The 18,084-nt window shown below is 46.1% G+C and overlaps 9 protein-coding genes across 9 annotated transcripts; 3 read left to right on the top strand and 6 right to left on the bottom strand.

The window, feature by feature from the left end:
* Positions 1–3,125: 3,125 nt before the first annotated feature.
* On the top strand, positions 3,126–3,395 carry N7478_000714 (uncharacterized protein; the record flags this gene model as incomplete). The annotated part of the gene is made up of 2 exons (XM_056916929.1): positions 3,126–3,168; positions 3,217–3,395. The coding sequence occupies 2 exons, from the start codon at positions 3,126–3,128 to the stop codon at positions 3,393–3,395; spliced, it is 222 nt and encodes a 73-aa protein (XP_056784809.1).
* A 989-nt stretch (positions 3,396–4,384) lies between these two features.
* On the bottom strand, positions 4,385–5,302 carry N7478_000713 (uncharacterized protein; the record flags this gene model as incomplete). The annotated part of the gene is made up of 1 exon (XM_056916928.1): positions 4,385–5,302. The coding sequence occupies one exon, from the start codon at positions 5,300–5,302 to the stop codon at positions 4,385–4,387; it is 918 nt and encodes a 305-aa protein (XP_056784808.1).
* A 667-nt stretch (positions 5,303–5,969) lies between these two features.
* Positions 5,970–6,221, bottom strand: N7478_000712 (uncharacterized protein; the record flags this gene model as incomplete). The annotated part of the gene is made up of 1 exon (XM_056916927.1): positions 5,970–6,221. The coding sequence occupies one exon, from the start codon at positions 6,219–6,221 to the stop codon at positions 5,970–5,972; it is 252 nt and encodes an 83-aa protein (XP_056784807.1).
* A 1,461-nt stretch (positions 6,222–7,682) lies between these two features.
* On the bottom strand, positions 7,683–8,760 carry N7478_000711 (uncharacterized protein; the record flags this gene model as incomplete). The annotated part of the gene is made up of 4 exons (XM_056916926.1): positions 7,683–7,781; positions 7,832–8,016; positions 8,079–8,178; positions 8,236–8,760. The coding sequence occupies 4 exons, from the start codon at positions 8,758–8,760 to the stop codon at positions 7,683–7,685; spliced, it is 909 nt and encodes a 302-aa protein (XP_056784806.1).
* A 1,313-nt stretch (positions 8,761–10,073) lies between these two features.
* Positions 10,074–10,336, top strand: N7478_000710 (uncharacterized protein; the record flags this gene model as incomplete). Its single annotated transcript, XM_056916925.1, has 2 exons — positions 10,074–10,089; positions 10,143–10,336. The coding sequence occupies 2 exons, from the start codon at positions 10,074–10,076 to the stop codon at positions 10,334–10,336; spliced, it is 210 nt and encodes a 69-aa protein (XP_056784805.1).
* A 2,611-nt stretch (positions 10,337–12,947) lies between these two features.
* On the top strand, positions 12,948–13,400 carry N7478_000709 (uncharacterized protein; the record flags this gene model as incomplete). Its single annotated transcript, XM_056916924.1, has 1 exon — positions 12,948–13,400. One exon carries the CDS (start codon positions 12,948–12,950, stop codon positions 13,398–13,400), a length of 453 nt encoding a protein of 150 aa, XP_056784804.1.
* A 667-nt stretch (positions 13,401–14,067) lies between these two features.
* N7478_000708 (uncharacterized protein) lies at positions 14,068–14,471 on the bottom strand (the record flags this gene model as incomplete). Its single annotated transcript, XM_056916923.1, has 2 exons — positions 14,068–14,229; positions 14,376–14,471. The coding sequence occupies 2 exons, from the start codon at positions 14,469–14,471 to the stop codon at positions 14,068–14,070; spliced, it is 258 nt and encodes an 85-aa protein (XP_056784803.1).
* Positions 14,472–16,447: 1,976 nt separating this feature from the next.
* N7478_000707 (uncharacterized protein) lies at positions 16,448–16,663 on the bottom strand (the record flags this gene model as incomplete). The annotated part of the gene is made up of 1 exon (XM_056916922.1): positions 16,448–16,663. One exon carries the CDS (start codon positions 16,661–16,663, stop codon positions 16,448–16,450), a length of 216 nt encoding a protein of 71 aa, XP_056784802.1.
* Positions 16,664–17,148: 485 nt separating this feature from the next.
* On the bottom strand, positions 17,149–17,991 carry N7478_000706 (uncharacterized protein; the record flags this gene model as incomplete). Its single annotated transcript, XM_056916921.1, has 1 exon — positions 17,149–17,991. The coding sequence occupies one exon, from the start codon at positions 17,989–17,991 to the stop codon at positions 17,149–17,151; it is 843 nt and encodes a 280-aa protein (XP_056784801.1).
* Positions 17,992–18,084: the final 93 nt, after the last annotated feature.

Genomic DNA, 18,084 nt, shown 5'->3' with positions numbered 1-18,084 from the left:
GAAGACTACGGTACTCAAAACCGGTCTGCATGTGGCTGATTCCTCCAATACTCAACGAAAACAAAAGGAAGAAACAGAAAACGACAGCTATAGCCGGTAGAAATAATCTGTAAAATTCCGTAGCTATGTACCTCTTCGGCTGATCGTACGAGGAAAAAGGCCTCGTCCATCCCGAAAAGTATAATGTGACGCGCATTTGATTCGTGTCGTCATATGGGTAAAATTGAACCAGATGAAACTAAAAAATTAATTATAGTTTCCACCTGGCATCTAAAATTTATGCAACCCTATCGGAAACCTATATAAATGTCTGCTCTCTTGGCTGCAGTATCCATTGTGACTGTTTTGGACTCGACGTTCTAAGTAATCATAAGATCAAGGTAGTGGAAACAGAGGATCGACCAAGATAAAAACGCGAGTCTGGTAGGTCGATCATTGGAAATTTTCCAAAAAATCATACTCCCGCCGGGAAAAACAATCCAATATCAATTTCTCTACTTTTACAATAGTGGGGGTGGTAAACCAAGTTACAGATGCACTCAGCTTTAACCACTGAAACCCGTGAATCTGCATCAAGTCTAACCCGATTATGGTCTAAAAGAGACTAATCAAAGAAGGGTGGGGCAGATTGTCTGTTGAGGATACATCAAAGCTCATTATACGTAGAATGGTTAGACTGTGTAAACGGGGCCTACCCGAATGTCAGTCCAAGGGGCCTAGAAAGCCATCGTTTTAGTGCTGTTCAAAAGCTTCCCCCTCCTATGATGAATATTCATTATCATGTAACAGAGGTCTTTGAAAGCGTCCTCTTTTTGAGTGAGCCTTTAGACAGCATGTCCGAGGTTGTGACCACTATCATTGAACGATCGGGACTGGGAAGCGAATATATTCAAGAGTGTCTTGTAGCATATCATAGGAATAGAAGTTTGATGAAATCAGGATACCCGCACCAATTGGAAGGATCTCGATACTTCAACAATTTCTGGGTAATCATTTGCAACCATGGACATGAACTTCGAAATCTTCGTTCCAATTCCCGTACGCTTTGAGAAAACACTTTATCGCTGTCCTTGTCGGGGATGAATCCCGTGCAATTACGACTGAGCATCCAGTAGCGAAGCGGTATTACACGATTTTGAACATATATAATATGGAAGAGTGGAACTCTTTCGATGCTTCAGATTGAACGTGAATTGATTTGTTGAACGGAGAAATTTTCAACGTTCATTTTTGACAGACATGGTGCAATAGGCACCGAGCTATTCGACAGAATGAGGGGCTGTCTCAAGCAACTCACACCATAATTGCCCATACTACCGATCCGGAATGAAGACACGGCAGTTCAATTCCGATTCAATCCCAGAATTTCGCGAGCGTGCGATGCCAATTCGACCAGAAGGCCTCATCATTTGGGGCAGCCTTGCAAGCCGTACGGCTGAATTTAAAACAATTCTTTTACTGTATACATGGTATGCATACAGAATTTAACGCTAGAACAAGTTAGGATAGCGTACTTTCGATGACAGTTCCAGCATTTTCCCAGTCATGAGTGTATGAAAAGTTGCATGATTTCATGGAAGACCATCCAGATCGACCGGTGTCACACACAACAATCAATTGCGGACAAAGGCGAGTGGACTGCAAGTTGGGGACCGCCAAGGAAACTGCATCTCTGGGAGGAAGAGAACCGTAGATGATTCTAATATTAGATGGCAGCGGATGGTGAGGTAAGGTGAGGGAACATAAGGACATCTCACGACCATCAATAATCACGATGTGTTGGAAGAAGATGTATTGAGAGGAAACCAAAGGACATCTCTGCAAGGATCAACGTTTGAATTTCTGAACCAGGCGCTGGGAGGAAACCAACGGACATCTCACCAGACTATCCATTGTCAAAATGTGTAGCAGAGACAAGTACTGGGAGGTAACCAGAGGACATCTCAAGAGGTACAGGACAGGAATGCCCAAGACTTTTCTTAGAGATTCATTTCATGCGAGGCGTCAGCTCCATTTAAATTAAGAGTACGGGATGTGATGGGTGCCAAAAATGTGAATTAAGTGGGGAAGCCTTTTGCTTATCAAAGTACTGTACCCAAGTTCCCGATGTTTTGCGATTTTCAGTCAAAAGTGGGCCATAGGCGCGTGGACCAGTCGATAGGCACCAAACGCTGAGTGCAACCATAAGAGAATTGTGGGTCAAGGGGCGTAGATCGTCGCCGTGTCAACAACGAGACCACTGCCATCCTTGGTAGCCTAATAGGGAACCGGGGCAATTCGTCCATTTTTGATTTCAGAACTATGCCATCCTGCACACACGCAAGGTACACGGGCTCTTGTGTACTTACCATTTCATCTCCATTCTCCTGCCCAAACTGCAACGTGACGCCCCCAAAGCCCCGTCAGCCCCATCGCGAGGCGTTTGGAGTCACCAAAAAGCGGTAAGAGATCACTGCGATGGATATTCTACCGAATGAGTGCTCATGGATCCCCCTTCATTTCGATTGCGTACCGTGGATAAACTGCAAGCTACCATAGATGACCACTTGATGGAAACGGACCCCATCTTCGACAATGCAGATCTGCGAAAATAGGTAATATGTCCGAGATCCTTGATTGACGAGTGGGTTGTCGTGAGCCACGCTTTTGAGTCATGTGAATTTCTCCTCGTGCGTCTTTTCCATTCGAGTGCTTTGCGCGATCTGAGTCTTACCAAGGGATACCCTTCAAAGAATTTAGAGCATGTGAGAATCGACAGCTTCGACAGCAGGTTGCAACGTGCGTAAGACTTCTCCCGACAGCAATGAGTCGCAGAACTTGGCTAGCTCTTCGGTGAAGAGACGAATTAGCACGACTTGAACGGCAGTGTACTTCAGGTGGGGCCATAACTCTGCATGATGATCCCAATCCACTATACGCATCCACCCAGGAAGATGAGTTTGGAATATACACTGGATATGATTTTGTTTGGGTGCCTCTAAAACTATGTAAACAAAGTTCTATTGCATGTTGGCCATAAATTAGGTTCGAGGATGTTTTATTCTGGATACCCGTGTGGCGTCAGTCAAATGCCCCTACGAGGCAAAAAATATCCGATTCAAGTCACGTCTAGATCTGCGTACATTATGATTCAAGAGACCCTAGAAGTTTCTGATCGGGTCCTTATGGGTAAGTGGTAAGTTAAATTCCTATAATCGACAATACCATTCTCTACAGCCTTCTCATGGTACTTGAATCTTCCGATCGAGAGCGGGAAGTCCAAAGCGGAATACCAATCGCCTTTATTCTTGCATCCTCCTGTCCCAGCCCAGCCATCTTGGCAAATGTCGGATTCTGCAATTGAACTTGTTGCTTTATCTACCTCGCAATGTATGACACACAGTAGCTCAAATTGAAGGATAGCATGATTCTTCCTGGATCATCGCAATGAAATCTGCTATTGAAGATATGACTCTCTTGGCTTTCGGCGAATGAAAAGTCAGCTGGGAAAGTCGTTGCCTTGTCTCCCATATTCAGCTTCCCATGTCTGACTCTTCGCCGTCTACCACTCCTCCGGAAATTCCATTAATGACCCATCGGGACATACAGACAAGTGTTGTGATATGAGGCTGGTGCAGATCAGGAACCAAGCCGTCCCATCGGAATTAATGCCGAAATATCTATACGAAGAATCAAGTTGATTGGAAATCAACTTGTTCTTCTCGTTGTATATATAGCCTCATATTTCCCTCTAGATGATAATAACAATCAATCTTCCTTTGATTTACAACAACAAGAACGTGTCAGATCCCTGGAAAGGATCTTCATCGAGGGCGGACAATTTGTTGGTGATGCAGAGAGTCCAATCAGGCTCTTCGTTGGCGGGAAGACCGGGTTTCTCGCAAAAAGCCCCGAATTCAGCTTTCATCCGTCGGCGTGCTAGAAAGCGTTGCCGCTGGAATCTTTCTTCGTAGGAAAAGTCGCCAAATGCCAAGACTTTCAGACTCGGAAGGCCACGCGGCCCAAACGCCCAATCCGCGAACTCTATAATCTCTCGCGCCTCGTCAGAAGATATGTCAGAGCCGTCCGGCATTCCTGGAGAGACTGAAGTTCTCATTAGATCAGAAGTCAATGACTCTTCCCACATACTTGTGAAACTACACCTGCTACTGGAGAGTGAGCCTCGTCGAAGGTGATTAGCCCAGCAACCACATGGACAGTACGCACGTCCTGTCTTTATCTGTGCCATCACCTCAGACTGAATATCGCGATGCAAATGATCTAAGCCCACGAACCGCACATGTAAGACTCGAAGCGTACACTCCGAGCCTACTGGCTCAAGCACGGGTCTCTAGAATAAGTATCAATAATCACATTTTTTCTTCTTCTATTGGCTTGTCCTTTTTTAATATATCACAGCCTTAGAAATGTTGGGGCGACTTACTAAGAACGATGGACTCGCACAAAGCGCCAGGGCAGAAAGTCTGTGAAGGTGGAGACTTCTCGCCTGCTCAAAGATCCACAAGGGAGCATAATCTCGAGTGTCCCACCATAGTCTGTCGTCGTCAATTGGAGACAGCTGTTGCTCGTGATATGCCAGCGTCTCCAGGGTGGCGATGTGATGCTGGATTGCAGTTCGAAGACCACAAGAGTGTGGAAAATTTGAGATTATCAGATGCAAATGCTTCAAACCTCGAAATGAAAGCAAAAGTGAGATCAAAATGTTGATATCGTCCAGTTTGTCAAAAGTGGAAGCCAAACTATCGCCGCAAAACTCGAATCGTTTTAGTTGGAGACGAGGCGTGGAATCCGACAGGGCATTCAAGAATTCCAGGGCATTAGGGCATCCGCGTAATCTCAAGACCTTCAGACTGGAGAAGAGAGGCACGTCCCTAATTGGAATTTGTGTAGGCATACTCGTCTTTGAGAGTGTCAATGAAACGAGTGAAGAAAGAAATTTGGTCGAATGATCCAAATGAGGAAGAGTCACGGTCTCCCGCAGTCCGAGCACGTCTACATGAAAATTTGGATGATGCGCTCCCACGCTGAATCCGATGGACAGGACCTTCAGTTGCTTCTGATTGCGTTGAATGCACTGGCGCATTAGTTCGATTTCCCATGGTTGCTGAATCCCTTCCCATTCCAACGATCTCAAAGAGGCCAAGTCCCGCACAGCATCGAGGTGGTCAGCGGCATGAGGACATGAGCTATCTGTAACTAATGCGAGATGCTCTAGACCTTTCTGATCCATGCTATCAAGTGCTCCATCTGCATGCAACACCAGAGTTTTCTGCCATCGAGTCGGAACATACGCTGATGCCATATCGTTATCTTCCGTAACTGAGGCTTCGATGACTTCAATGACAGGCTAGGTATTTATCAGTTTGCGAGCAGTCATTTCTTGAAAGAACCGCAGGCCAATCATTGTGAGACTCATTGTTGGCTCGTACTCGATGCCCAAGTGGCATCATGCAATTTGCATACCGCCTCGCTGGCCAATTGCATCACGTGATAGTGGTGGTGACCACTTTCATTTTGTCCATCCCTGGGGCAGCAAGATAATGCATGTCACTGTCAGTCGCGATTGTTGGAAAGCGACATGCAACTAAACGAAGAACCGCTGTCATGGAAGGATCATGATTGACTATTTACTAGACTATCCTAGTATATATCGGCCCACTTGTGTCCCCGAAAATCCCTTCCCAACCTTCCGACAGCAGGCACGCCACGCCGCTTGTCTTCTTTCTCCACCCTGGGTACGCCAAGAATCACAATATTTCACTATCATTACCAACCTAGGGGATGTTCGTCATGGGATCGCTCATACTGTATGCGCCATCTCAGCCAACTGTTGATGAGAGGGTTTCTTGTCGTTAAGCCGTGATGGCGCCGGGTGGCCTACTGATATGGACGATGAACCTCCACATCGCCAGTACTACCCCCGTGTTGAAGACGAAGGACAATATACACTTTCCCTTGCATTGGAAATTTCACTGTTTAGCGTCGCTGGCCCCTTCCATGATTCCTCTCCTTTCAAACCGAGCTCCGTCCACGACGTCACCTGCCGAATTACCGCCTGAGCCCTCCCGGACGAGATTGCGCACACCACACTCGCCGCGCGGAGCGACTTGGTCGCAGTAGACAGCATATTCCTGCACCAATTCAATACGAGCCGGGTGTCGACACTCGATCCGCTGATAAAAGGATTCTGCTTGGTCGATATTTACGTGGAATCCAGCCATAGTCGAGATGAAGGAACGGTATCACCAGCTCGAGTTCTAGCGATTAGTTGACTTATCGAAATTCTTCGTCCTGTGTCGATTCGCCATATTTGGGTCTGATGCGGATCAAAAGGAAGAAGGACACGAACGAGGCAGATTTCGGAAGCGAAGGTGATGAGGCTCGGCTCGTGATGATTCTGCTTCTGTCATTGAAGTCAAGGGTCCTACAGTCGGGATTTTGCACCACGGTCGGAACAATAAGATCCCAGGCCTTGTTGAAAAGGCCACAAACCTCATCGGGCGTACATCTCTTACAGACGACACCAAGATCAGCCAGCCCGTCGCGGTCGTTACAATCTCGGATCAGATTGGATCTTCTCTCAATTTGTCGCGGCGCCATCAGATCACTTTTCGTATGAAGAGACATGACTCCAGCTTACTACCAGCTTACCTCATGAAGCAAAACGATCACTTTAAATATACATATTACTCAACGTCCCAGAAAGGGCTCCGCCATGGTTATGCGTGTTGCGAAGGGCCGTGCACACGATACTCCGTGTGAACTGACTTGTAGTGAGAATAATCGACATTAAATTTAGGCCCACAGCAGGCAGGCAAGCGGTATGAGGCAGGTATAGGATGAAAATTCGGACGAGGCAATTCGCAGATGACGAAACAATCGTATTCGACAATGGAAGGCAAGAAGCCAATCTTTCAAGCTATCTTCTGTATGCGAGCCTAGGGCCTATCAGGCTAGATGTCCTTTGAGTGTGATTTCGCTCATAATCTCTCTCCTACAAAAACTTGATCCCAGTAGTGCTGTTTCATGACTTTCGCTATGACTGCAAAACGCTAGCAACGACGTTTATATCAGAGAACGTTCGATACGTACTAGTATCTACATTGCGACTGCAAGAATAGGATGTAGACCGGAGCAGAGCCTCATGCGGAATTTTTGTTTGGGCAGATGGATGGTTTGTAAAGAGAGCCATTGGGTGAACATCGCCCCATGTGCGTGCTAACAACAACGCTCCACAAAAAAAAAGAAAAAAAAGAATGGTCGCTTGGAAAAAGTCCTCAATATTTGATGCTTCCCACCATATAAAATAAACAATAAACCAACTAGCAGCCTTCCGGGGGAAAATTTAGGCCCGACTCATACTGCCCTCATGCTCACAATAAGATGTAGCGCTTTCAGATCCACAGGGAGCTGACGCTACTTTTAGCTATACTTTAGAGGGTTGCACGCTGCATAGCAAGGGTGCACTAAGACGACATCTTGAATCACTTGCCAAATACAGTCGCTCTAGCTAAGAAATCGGCACCAAATACCCCTGTGCTCGGAACGTTGATCGAGATATGACTCGGATAAGATAAAGGAGCAGAATATTCCAGAAAGCAACAGTTAAGATAATTGGATGCCACCATGGTCTCAGCTACAGTGTCCTGTTAGTGTGGCAGTAAGAAGCTCAAGCGGTCGCTTCATGATTGAGGAAACCGGATATTATAATGGCCGGTTTTACTTGCAATATTAACCAGCATCTTCAAATCTCCGCCTTTCATCTGCCTAAATATATCGTCCTAATCACCTGTCAGCTGGTTTGATTCTTTCCGCTGTGAGAGCCACTCACTCGCAACAGGTCATCCAAGGACACATCCATTAATTTTTCAGGCAATCCCTGAGCCTGTGTCCTCCACGGGTGCAGAGGATTCATCTTCTTCCGGAGTTCTTTGACAATATCCGATAGGGCAAGCAGTTTCATGGTAACCTTGTTCATATCTGCTGCGCAGATTTCACAGCTGTGTTCCACTCCCGCTGGGAGCCGCTTGTATAAGTTTCATTGCTAGCGTCGACATTTGAGAAGAAATTCTACGTACCAACTCTCACGTCGCCGCTCTCCGTGAGGAAAATTGTATCGCTGGCCAGTGAGGCAAGTGCGTATTGGCCGTCACGTAAGTAGCGTATGCCAGTGAGGATCTGCCAGACTTGCGATTAGAGGATGTAAGCCACGGTCAAAGGTCGAGAGTTATCTACCGGCCAGATGATGGAGACCATTTCAGCCTCACGGATGGAGTACTTAGAGCCAAGGACCTGCGATAGAGACAGCTCGACCGGTTCCCATACCAAGAAAGACGAGCTCCCATACTGGTAACACTGGAGAAGACGCAGAAAGCTTCGGTGCGAATGGCGATTAATGTTTCCCAGCAAAGATCCCGCGACTCCTGCGGCTAGGTGCTGAATGTGAACGAGCCGTGCTTTGTTTCCATGGTCTCGAGCGAGATATACGTGTCGTGCAGGAAAGATCTCAATGCCTTTTTCGAAATCATCCCAGGGATCACTGTCCTGCAGTTGAATTCCAGTACTCGCACCCTCTCGGCGCAGTAATGTATTCGGTCGTCGTCGTTTCGAAGTTGTTACCACGGCAGGCGTCAGTCCAGAGTCTTCTGCGTGCTTCTTGGACGTTTTGCTCCTCGAAGCCTCTGCTATGGTTGCCCAACTGGGGCTTTCAGGGAAGAAACAAGTCTCAGGTCGCTCTTGCTGGGGTTGATCAAAATCCATAATATTCTACGCGACGATTTGTGGGGCTGACCATGCTGAAGCTTACGAAGGGGGCTTTATAAGTGATCAGTATAACGCACTCTCTTCTCTACGGGCGTAATGGTATGCTGCTTAGTGCCCCTAACTTATTGATTGACGTACTGCCGACAATGTTTGTGTTGAGACTTCATCCTTGATCTATCTTGTTCAAATTATAGTTCAAAACTGACGCTAGGAGCGATTTTGGGTCACGAATCCTTGAACTCAATCAATGCCGGGCTTTTATCTCGAGTACGCCTTTTCAGGTAAAATTGTCGTTGAATGTGGAAAGTTTTACTGTAAATCAGCTGAAGAGGGCTTTCATTAACATCAAGTGTGTTTCATTTCCATGAAGACTTTTATAACCAACGTGGAGGCCGCAGATTTCTACAAGCTCTTATTCTAACCGATGCTTTTGTACGGTGGGGAACTTATGAAAAAAGATATACAAGCACGGTGCTCCTCAACCGCATTTCTAGGTAATTTGTAAATATCACCAGCTTAGGCATCTGGCCACCGTACTGGTCACTTTATGACACGGATGAAGAATATCAATTCTCGGAAATATCTCCCGTACTGCAAAGGGAATGGTTCATATGATGGCTTGGAATGAACAGCTGCTACCAGATCTCACCCGGAATGCTGCCTGGTCATCGCGTACCACTATTCTTCCTTCTGTTTCCGGGGCTTTCATTAGATTGCGCTTTACATAAGGTCTTAGAAGACTCCATGCGCCGATACGAATGCCACGGTGGCTATGTCATCTAGTTTCACTGGACGATCACCGCAATTCTGTGGTAGATGTCTTACTTTCGCTCTTCTCAATTCCATGGACGTTTATTTAGACACAGATTTCCTTTTTTTTTCTTGCATTTATCTTATCCTGTTCCAGTGAATATTCCTGTGTTCCTATCACGACAATGCAGTAGACCATAAACATCATTTGCCATCATTGCGGTGACCTTTCTCATCATTAGTTTCGCAACTTGTTTGCACTGCCGGGCGCTATCCTTTCTAAAGCCAAGTCCTATCCGTCACTGATATGGGGGCGAAAGTGTTCATAGATCCCAGGAGCATAAGATTCGAAAATATAGCAGGAAAAGCATCATACCTGACAGATGTATTGATCTACTCTCTTTCAAACTTGATCCGAAACAAACCTACAGATTATTTATCGCTGGAGTTGAGCACATCACTTGCTTCCACGAGCAAATATTTTCCGGTACAGTACTGTATCAACCAAAATGTCAAAAAGAACATATTCATGTGCATTCACTCGTCTGCCATCTTCAAGGATGTCTTTCAGGCAAGGTCAGTGAGCCTCACTCAGTTTTCAGTAGCATATGCTTTTGTCCTAATATCAGTCCCAGACCCGAGGCTTGAAATATTCTGTCGCATACTTCAAGAGGTGCAAGGAGAGTTCTCGAAGCTCGAAGACCAAGCCGCTGAAATGAGTAAAGAGCTCGAAGAGCTTCATGCCTACACTGCTGGCCTTTACCAGGAATACAAACGTGTGGCTTTGGAGCTGGATATAGCAAATAACAGCGGTAGTCTTTGATAATGCTCCTGACAAATTATTCCGAGCATTAAAATCGTGGAAAGTGGAAGAGCGTTTGAACATGCGATCAGCAAGAGCCATATTCAAGGTTGACTGATTCCATCGCTCCACTTCACGAAACATATGTCAATCAAGGTACTACATAGCATTTTGGACGCTCACCCGCGGATATTTCAACTGAAATCCTTAATTGTCGGTTCATCTCGTTATCTATTGATAATTAAAACAGCCTAGAATAAGAAACTTAAACATCCACCATATAAAAAGGTGACAGTTCGTTCTCCCTTATAGAATGAAATCTGTTTAATTTGGTATATTTGTAAAGCTTTAGATCTAGCAACGCCAGCATCGTGGAGTTAAATTTCTGCCCTGGGAGCAAAATTTGACCATCAGTTCTAAGTATAAATTCTGTCAAATCGTAGTAGAACGCTCGTCAAAATTCGCAACTCCATATGTATCCTCGACGCGATATATTTACCTTCGATTTACTACCACTTAAATAACAACTGGACAAGTTGTCCTTCATTTACGATCTCTCGATACTGCCTGAAAACCAAAATCTATCCTTTGCTTTCCGAGTTACGTACCAACTATCTCAGTTTTTCCCTTCTAAGTGAGAAACTATTCTATAAAAAAATGTCGGGCATGCCTTTGTCGCACGCGACTTCTATGCAGCCCGCGCCTTCCCAGTACACTAGAATCTTAAAATACTGCAACCCGCAAAACTCTCAGTTACTGACTCAAAATTTGTACTAGGGTAATGCTGCAGCAACCTTCAGCCCTTTATCCTTCTGCAATGATGAGTGGAGGGAAGCGATTCGCAACTGGCAACACCTATGTCTCAAGGGAAGCGGAACAGTATAACGCTGATGTTCCTCTATCCTTTCTTTTACCGCATTTTCCGCTTCCCACTTTCCACACACTGGGTGCCCTGACGACTGCTGGTACTCCAGTGCCTACTCTCCTGACGCAAAATGAGCCAGCTCATAATTCTGCAAGTGTGGTATCGCCAACTGTCAACAAACGGTGGTCATTCCTTTTCATGTTTATGATAGCAATCGGTACTGCTTTTAACTCATATTGACGGTACAGTACATGGAATGTTTGGAGATTTATGCGATGGTATACATTGAAAATCATAGGCTCCAAAGGGACTAGAATAGTGGCTCGATATACCTAATATGCCAAAGTTTAACTGAGCGAATTTTTCGAGCTAGTCGGTTGACTGAGTCCCTGTATTTCTAAGCCATGGCATCGAAAAGTAGATCTCTACATTTGACTATAATACGATTATCCATCAGAAATATCACTGTTCATTCTGATGTTAGGGACATCTCGGTCTCCAAATTTTCTGGAGGATGCGGCCCTTAAGACACAATCAGACACGGTGCTTTGTTGGTGATTTGGTCAATTCGCTTTCATTTCAACCTTTGAAGTATGCGTGCAAACCGATGTTATGTAGTCAACAGAAAGATTCAATATTTTATTCAGAAGAGGAAAGCACGGCCATTTATATACCAAGGACTTCGAATTGACCCGACATAATCTTTGTACTTCACAAAAGCATCCTAGGAACTAATTCCAACCGTACCGCTCTGTTCCTGATCTGCACCAACCTCAAACCACAACACGAATGAACGCCACCTCAAGCTCTCTGCTTCCACATGCTATATGTGGCCATACAGTAGCTTTGGACCAATACATAGTCACTGTTGATCTAATTGTCCTTTACCCAATCTTCATGCATGCCATAGTCTTCTTTGCTCAGTTGTTACTGGGCTATTCAAGTTCCATGCGGCCATCAGCCTGATAACAACCCAGGAGGTCTAACCTGTCTGTTCCTTAACGTGTCAGGGACTGATGTAGTGTGTACTATTGGTGGAGATGATGGACCCACATAGCGGATCTGGGTTCCCCTGAACGCGAGGAAGCTATCTTACTGTTGCTTCCTCGTGCTACGTCTTGTATCTAGAGTCGACTATAGCCTGCTTAATATTGATTATTCATTCAGAAAACACGGTCCTCATCCAACGATACGTGAGATCCTCACAAAAAGCATAGACTGCGTATATCCAGGCGTCCCAGGAGCTACAAACAGGCTCTTCGCACATAATGGCTCAGAGGCTTGCGAATAGCTCCTCGGACGCTTTACGGCCGTTGTGAGGGTATCACGTATCTGTTGATGAGGAGCGTGTCTTTTCAATGAAGGGTCATATTAAAAAAAGGTATAGTCGACTCTAGATACAAGACGTAGCGCGAGGAAGCAAAAGAAAGATAGCTTCCTCGCGTTCAGGGGAACCCAGATGCGCCATGTGGGTCCACGTTCTAGGCTTAGCGTGTATGCCTCATCTATATCCCTGACATCACATATTCTGGCTCCTCGGAGGCCTGGGAATTGCTCCCCGGAGGGTTTATGCTCATGACTTTGGAATGGTTACTTCCAGGAGCTGGCCAAAGTCAACACAGCCTATCAGCTGACTCCAGTACGACAGTGGAATCGCTACTCTTAGCTTCCTGGGAGGTTTGTGTGACTTATATTAAATCGATCGCTCATCCTCATCATCCTCATCATTTTCGTTATCCTCACAATACCACTGTATTATCAGTAGCAATGGAAGCATCCCATTTCCGAAGTGGCATTCAAAGCACCCAACAAACCACAGAGCGATGCAAACGTTCGTCTGTAGCTCGCGAGCAGAAGGTACACGCCATTCGTTCTCCTTGTAACGATCCTTCCGAAGCGTCTTTCTCAATTCGGGCGTTCTGCGTAGGGATCCAAAATGGAAAAGGCTGTGAGCACGACGTTTCTGCTTTTGGTTACTCTCAAGCGCGTGCAGAGATTCACCTTTACCGTGGCGATATCTCGGAGAAGTCAAGCAAAAACCTAGCCAAACTCTTGCTGTGTAACCATTGCCGCCATCAGGTCAACCAAGTGCAACAGTGGCTAAAAGAACAACCTTTCCTGCCCGGTCATGGCCAGCTTGGTGGGCAGAAGAGAAACCTACCCAACTACGGAGAGTCAGACTGGGTTACTTCAAGGTTCCACGAAGTTGTACAAGGTTGACTGATGCCTCTTCTACCCTGTCGAGCACAGCGTTCTATCATACAGTATGCTACAATACAATACAATGTCCTCCGAGCCAGTTTTATCGATGGGTTCTTCCGCAGACTTGGCTTTCTCCCAAACAAGCAGGAATCGGCATTTGCAACGTGAATCAACATCTGACTCTAAATTTTGGGCCACCTTCTCGTACATCAATGAAGAGGACAAATGAGCTTTATCTGGGTGGTGACGAACAACTATCATTGCGGTAGAGAATATCACGCGTGGAAAGAGCTTTCGGCATTACACTCTATTGAGCAGTCATTTTCTTCATCTCCCACTCGGCCCATACAACATGGTCTGGAAGGAGACAATGTTTTCGTTCTAGCTATATGGAGTGCGTCATTACTGGTTCCCTTGAAGATAGAGAGTGGTGTAGGAGGAGATCGTTCAACACGCATTCTTCAGATTACGTTTCAAACAAATTCACGGCGCAATATTACACTATAATCCGGTTTCATCGACAAGCCAAGGGTGACAGAGAGGGCAAATGTACATATTTCCTGGTTCTAGTTACAATCAAATATCAGTTATGTATATACACGTATTTCATTTGCGTTCTTTTTCTCATCTTGCAAGACAACCGTGGTGTCTCGGTTTCGCTTTCCAAGATCAGATCATGCCTTCTCTAACCCATGCCCAGCTCCGATTCAAGACTTTCGCAATGATCCTCCAACATCACGACGAGATGTTCGTTCTTCTGGATCCAGTACGGGCATTGAGCGTGTGTGGCCTCTAAGGTATCAAAGTCTCTTTCAACAGTTGACAGCTTCACTCGGGCATCTTTAAGCTTTGACCGAAGTCTTTAGTTTGTCTCCCGATTGGAACCAATCAAGTAGTCGCATAGCTGATGATCCTCAATCGTTCCGTCGGAATCCTAGTCAACGTCTCAGTTGAAATCCGCCGGTCAAACAGACGGGCTTATCTTGGACTTACCGAGATTATTGTATCAGTTATCCGTCGCTTCTTGATTGGGGGTTCCATTTGCGCTTTTCGGTCGCCGTGTTGGACGGACTGGTTTGCCGTGGACATCACGCGGGCTATCAAACAGAAGTTTCAGCGGGCTGCTCTATCCAGGGAATTGAATTGGACCTGAACCATTTGCGAGGGATTCTTTTGTGCCTTTTAAGCCCAATCCTGGTGCACGTACCTTTATGTCTTAGCAAAGCCGATCAGCTGGTGTGGATCTGTGAGAATTCGCTAACTCTGTTGCAAGCAATTACGCGTCGGCAGAATTAAGATTGGCTATCTCTTTGCCTTTGCTACCATTTGAGAAACCAGATTCAGATGTCTTTCGGGGAACCATTGCGTGCGAATCGATTTGCTTTGATTGGCTTTAAGCAGCCATGCTTTGAAAAACTTCCTAGATCCCATCATGCTCTAACTATGGCATGCTGCTTCACTTGGTAGACGCGTGCTTCAGTGGGCGAAAGATCCAGTTATGCTCGGACACCACCGGCCGTCAAACGATCAGAATGTGAGATCATTTTTTAAAATAAGTGATACTGGCTAAGTTGGTGTGCTGCTTGATTTGCACTAGTCTCGAGCCTGCTCTTTCCCATTCGATTTGATCCAAGGGACGTGAAGGGCTTGGGGTGATGGAGTTGTGGAGGCATCACAATACTTACTAAAGACCCACTTTACCTCTGCCCCGAGCTTGGCGTGAGCTGGCTGGGCAAAAATTTGATCTCCGTGAGGCCCCACTTGCGAGGATCATTAATAACGCAAAGTCGATCATAGTGAGACCTTTCACCACCAGGTTCCATGGATCATGATCGATAGTAGACTTGAATCTTGACTCATTTTATCATCTCTTGCCATGTCCGGAGTCAGTACAGTATCGAGTCCGCGTGCCGAGTTCCGTCTGCAGATGGGGCTTAGCCGACACAAAATTTCCAATAGCGATCATTCTCGTGCTGGCCTGTCATGATCTTCCATCCAGCCGTTGTCACTCCACTTTCCCCTGGCGGGACGGTCCTCCCGGTTGGTCAAATCGCTCCATATATGAGTTCTTACATACTGGGTAGAGTACGACTGATACACTGACAAACTAGATTATATACCTGCAACACCCCTAGTCAACATGCCGCAGCATCATCTATACAAAGGGTCGATTGACAGGACTTTGAAAGGCTGACATAGCCGCAAGAAAAGAAGAAAGGAAAAGAAAAGCCAGGTCCTTACAGGACTACATACCATGTACAGAGTAGTACAGTAACGCGATCTATGAATCCCGCCGATATTGAGAAGCTACTTCTGCGGTCTAATGCCATCTTTTAGCTCCAGGTTTTAGTTGTGATACGATACAAACGATAGAACCTAGAGGGCCGCCTCACAATCAGCTTCACCTCTTTTTTTTGCTCTACAATAATATTGAAAGAAACACTTGGCACAATACACTTTTCTTCGCGTTAGGTCTCGTCTTATAAAATCAGCGAATGAAAAAAACGCCAAGGTTGCAAGAGCACCTTAAACTAACCATAAATAGTATCGCGTGTTCCCAATTAAGGTTCAAAATAATAAACGAAGCAAGAGAAAGGTGAAGCTGCTTTCGAGCGGCCGCAAATTACAAACTTTCAAGTCGCGTGGGTGCCCGATGTCGCTTCCCAAACCGCAAGACTCCCTGTATGAAAGCTTACGGCGATCGGGTGATGGAGGGGCCCAGCCCATCGATGGCCAGGCGAAATAACACATTGAGGGAGCTGAGAATACTAAGGACTTGCTTTCTGCTAGTTCAGCGTATGCTGCCCAAAGCACACAAGACAGCCGGCGGATCTAGGCAGGCAATACCATGGCTCAGGGTTCGTAACCCATGGATGAATTTTGGAAGTAAGCCATGTTTGGCTTGGATCAACGGGCCTTCGCCCAATCATGGTAGTGTAGTGGGGGTGAAGCTGATGTGGCCGAACATGGTTTCTATACATTGCATCGTTCCCTCCAACGCTCTGGCAGATTGGTGCGTAAAGATGAGACATAATGGTGAAATTATAATGAGGTGGGCCGCAGAGTCACCTCGGAGCCAGCAGACTGCTTAAGAACACTCCGGTTAGGTATTGGGCGATTATGGTGTAGTGTCTAAATCGAGCACGTTTGACCATGACAAAAACAAGAAGGTCCTCGACGCGGACGTCCACGATCACTCCTGTGCGTTTTTGCCATGCTCTTCGCGTTAAGGCTTTAGGCTGCTCTCTCGGCAAGTTCTCATTCATATGCTCGAATCCCATTCTGAGAAAGGACCATTGACTATGAGAGAATGCCTTCAGGTGCTGCCTACTTAGCTCACAAATTGCGCAATCTCGAATCTATCTGCACTGTCTCTTTGAATGAAATCTTCATGCAGGGAATGCAACGTTGAATATAGTCAACGGGGTAGGATTGACCACTCTTATTGTCGGCATTAAAAAAATAACCTAGCAAGAATATACTTCAACTACTAAATTTTTCATATACGGGTGAAGGCTTTGCCAATAATAGATTCAGTCACCACTTTTCGTTGCTTCACCTTCACCTATCGACCGTTATCACATGCTAACCGGGAAGGCACTCTGGCCCTCATCATGCGAAGGATAGCCCACAATGCCGATCCTCATTATTTTCTTATCAATCCTATAGACTGTCGGAGCGCCTGCTCTTCTCGGATACTACCTACCAGGCTTGTGTTCGTGAAAACGATGATTTGATAAATTCGTCCGCAACAAAGTCAAGCAAGTCATTGTGAACTCAATTCGTTTTCGCGGAGAACATGGCCGGCTGGTGACTCAATAGGCCAGCCATCAGTTGTCAATTGACCACTGAAGGCAGGATCATACTTTGGATTCGCCAGGTCCATAGTGGCCACATAGCGGTTTCGTCCATTGTGTTTTCCGTGTGTCAAGTAATGAGCGTTGAGATTATCGCGACGAGAAAATTTGCGGTGGCAATCAGGGACCCAACAGACATGGGGTTTGACTTCCGAGTGACTATTCAGATGGCGGGAAAAGGACTTTCGACACCTAAAGTAGCATCTGCATCCAGGATGACTGCATTCGAACTTTTGCTGCTGGGGCATGCTGGACCAGACATCTGCAAAACCTGTAAGCGAAGGCTCTGCCACGCTGTGAATGGCGTAAAAGGGCTCTTGCTTATTGTGGTGTGGCACAAATTCCATCTCAATTTGCCTATTGACCGTACCAGCTTGCCATGTGTTGGAAGAGTCAAGGTTCTGAGATCCTGTCAAGCTGACTGTCGCCAAAAGATTAAGCCCAATGACAAAGTCAGCAGATGATGGTGGTGGTGGTGGTGGAGGCAGGTTGAATGAGGCCAGCCTAGAACAGTACCCATAACAACCGGTAGTGCTTTCATGTGCGCAAGCATCATACCATGGATGGAATGATAAGCTAGAGTCTCGGTAATCAGGACAAACGGAAAAAACTGGATCATTCTGCGCAACACATGCAAAGGCTGAAGACAAGGCCAAGCTGGTATCGTCTTGAGAAAACCCCAATTCGGGACACTCGATGGGAGCAGCAAAGCTGATATCTGCCTCTCCTTTGTCACGGAATGCCGGGGCCATTTTGGATGGTACTAGGCTGTGTTCATCGTCGACAGCTGGAAGGGATGGTTTGATAACCCCTGGTTCCATCTGGGAAATGCTTTCCGCGAACGA

Source organism: Penicillium angulare (assembly GCF_028827245.1).
Source record: "Penicillium angulare strain IBT 27051 chromosome Unknown utg000001l_segment0_segment0, whole genome shotgun sequence".
NCBI classification, from domain to species: Eukaryota; Fungi; Ascomycota; class Eurotiomycetes; order Eurotiales; family Aspergillaceae; genus Penicillium; species Penicillium angulare.
Note: the sequence above shows the minus strand (reverse complement) of the source record. Positions and strands in the feature narration are given on the sequence as shown.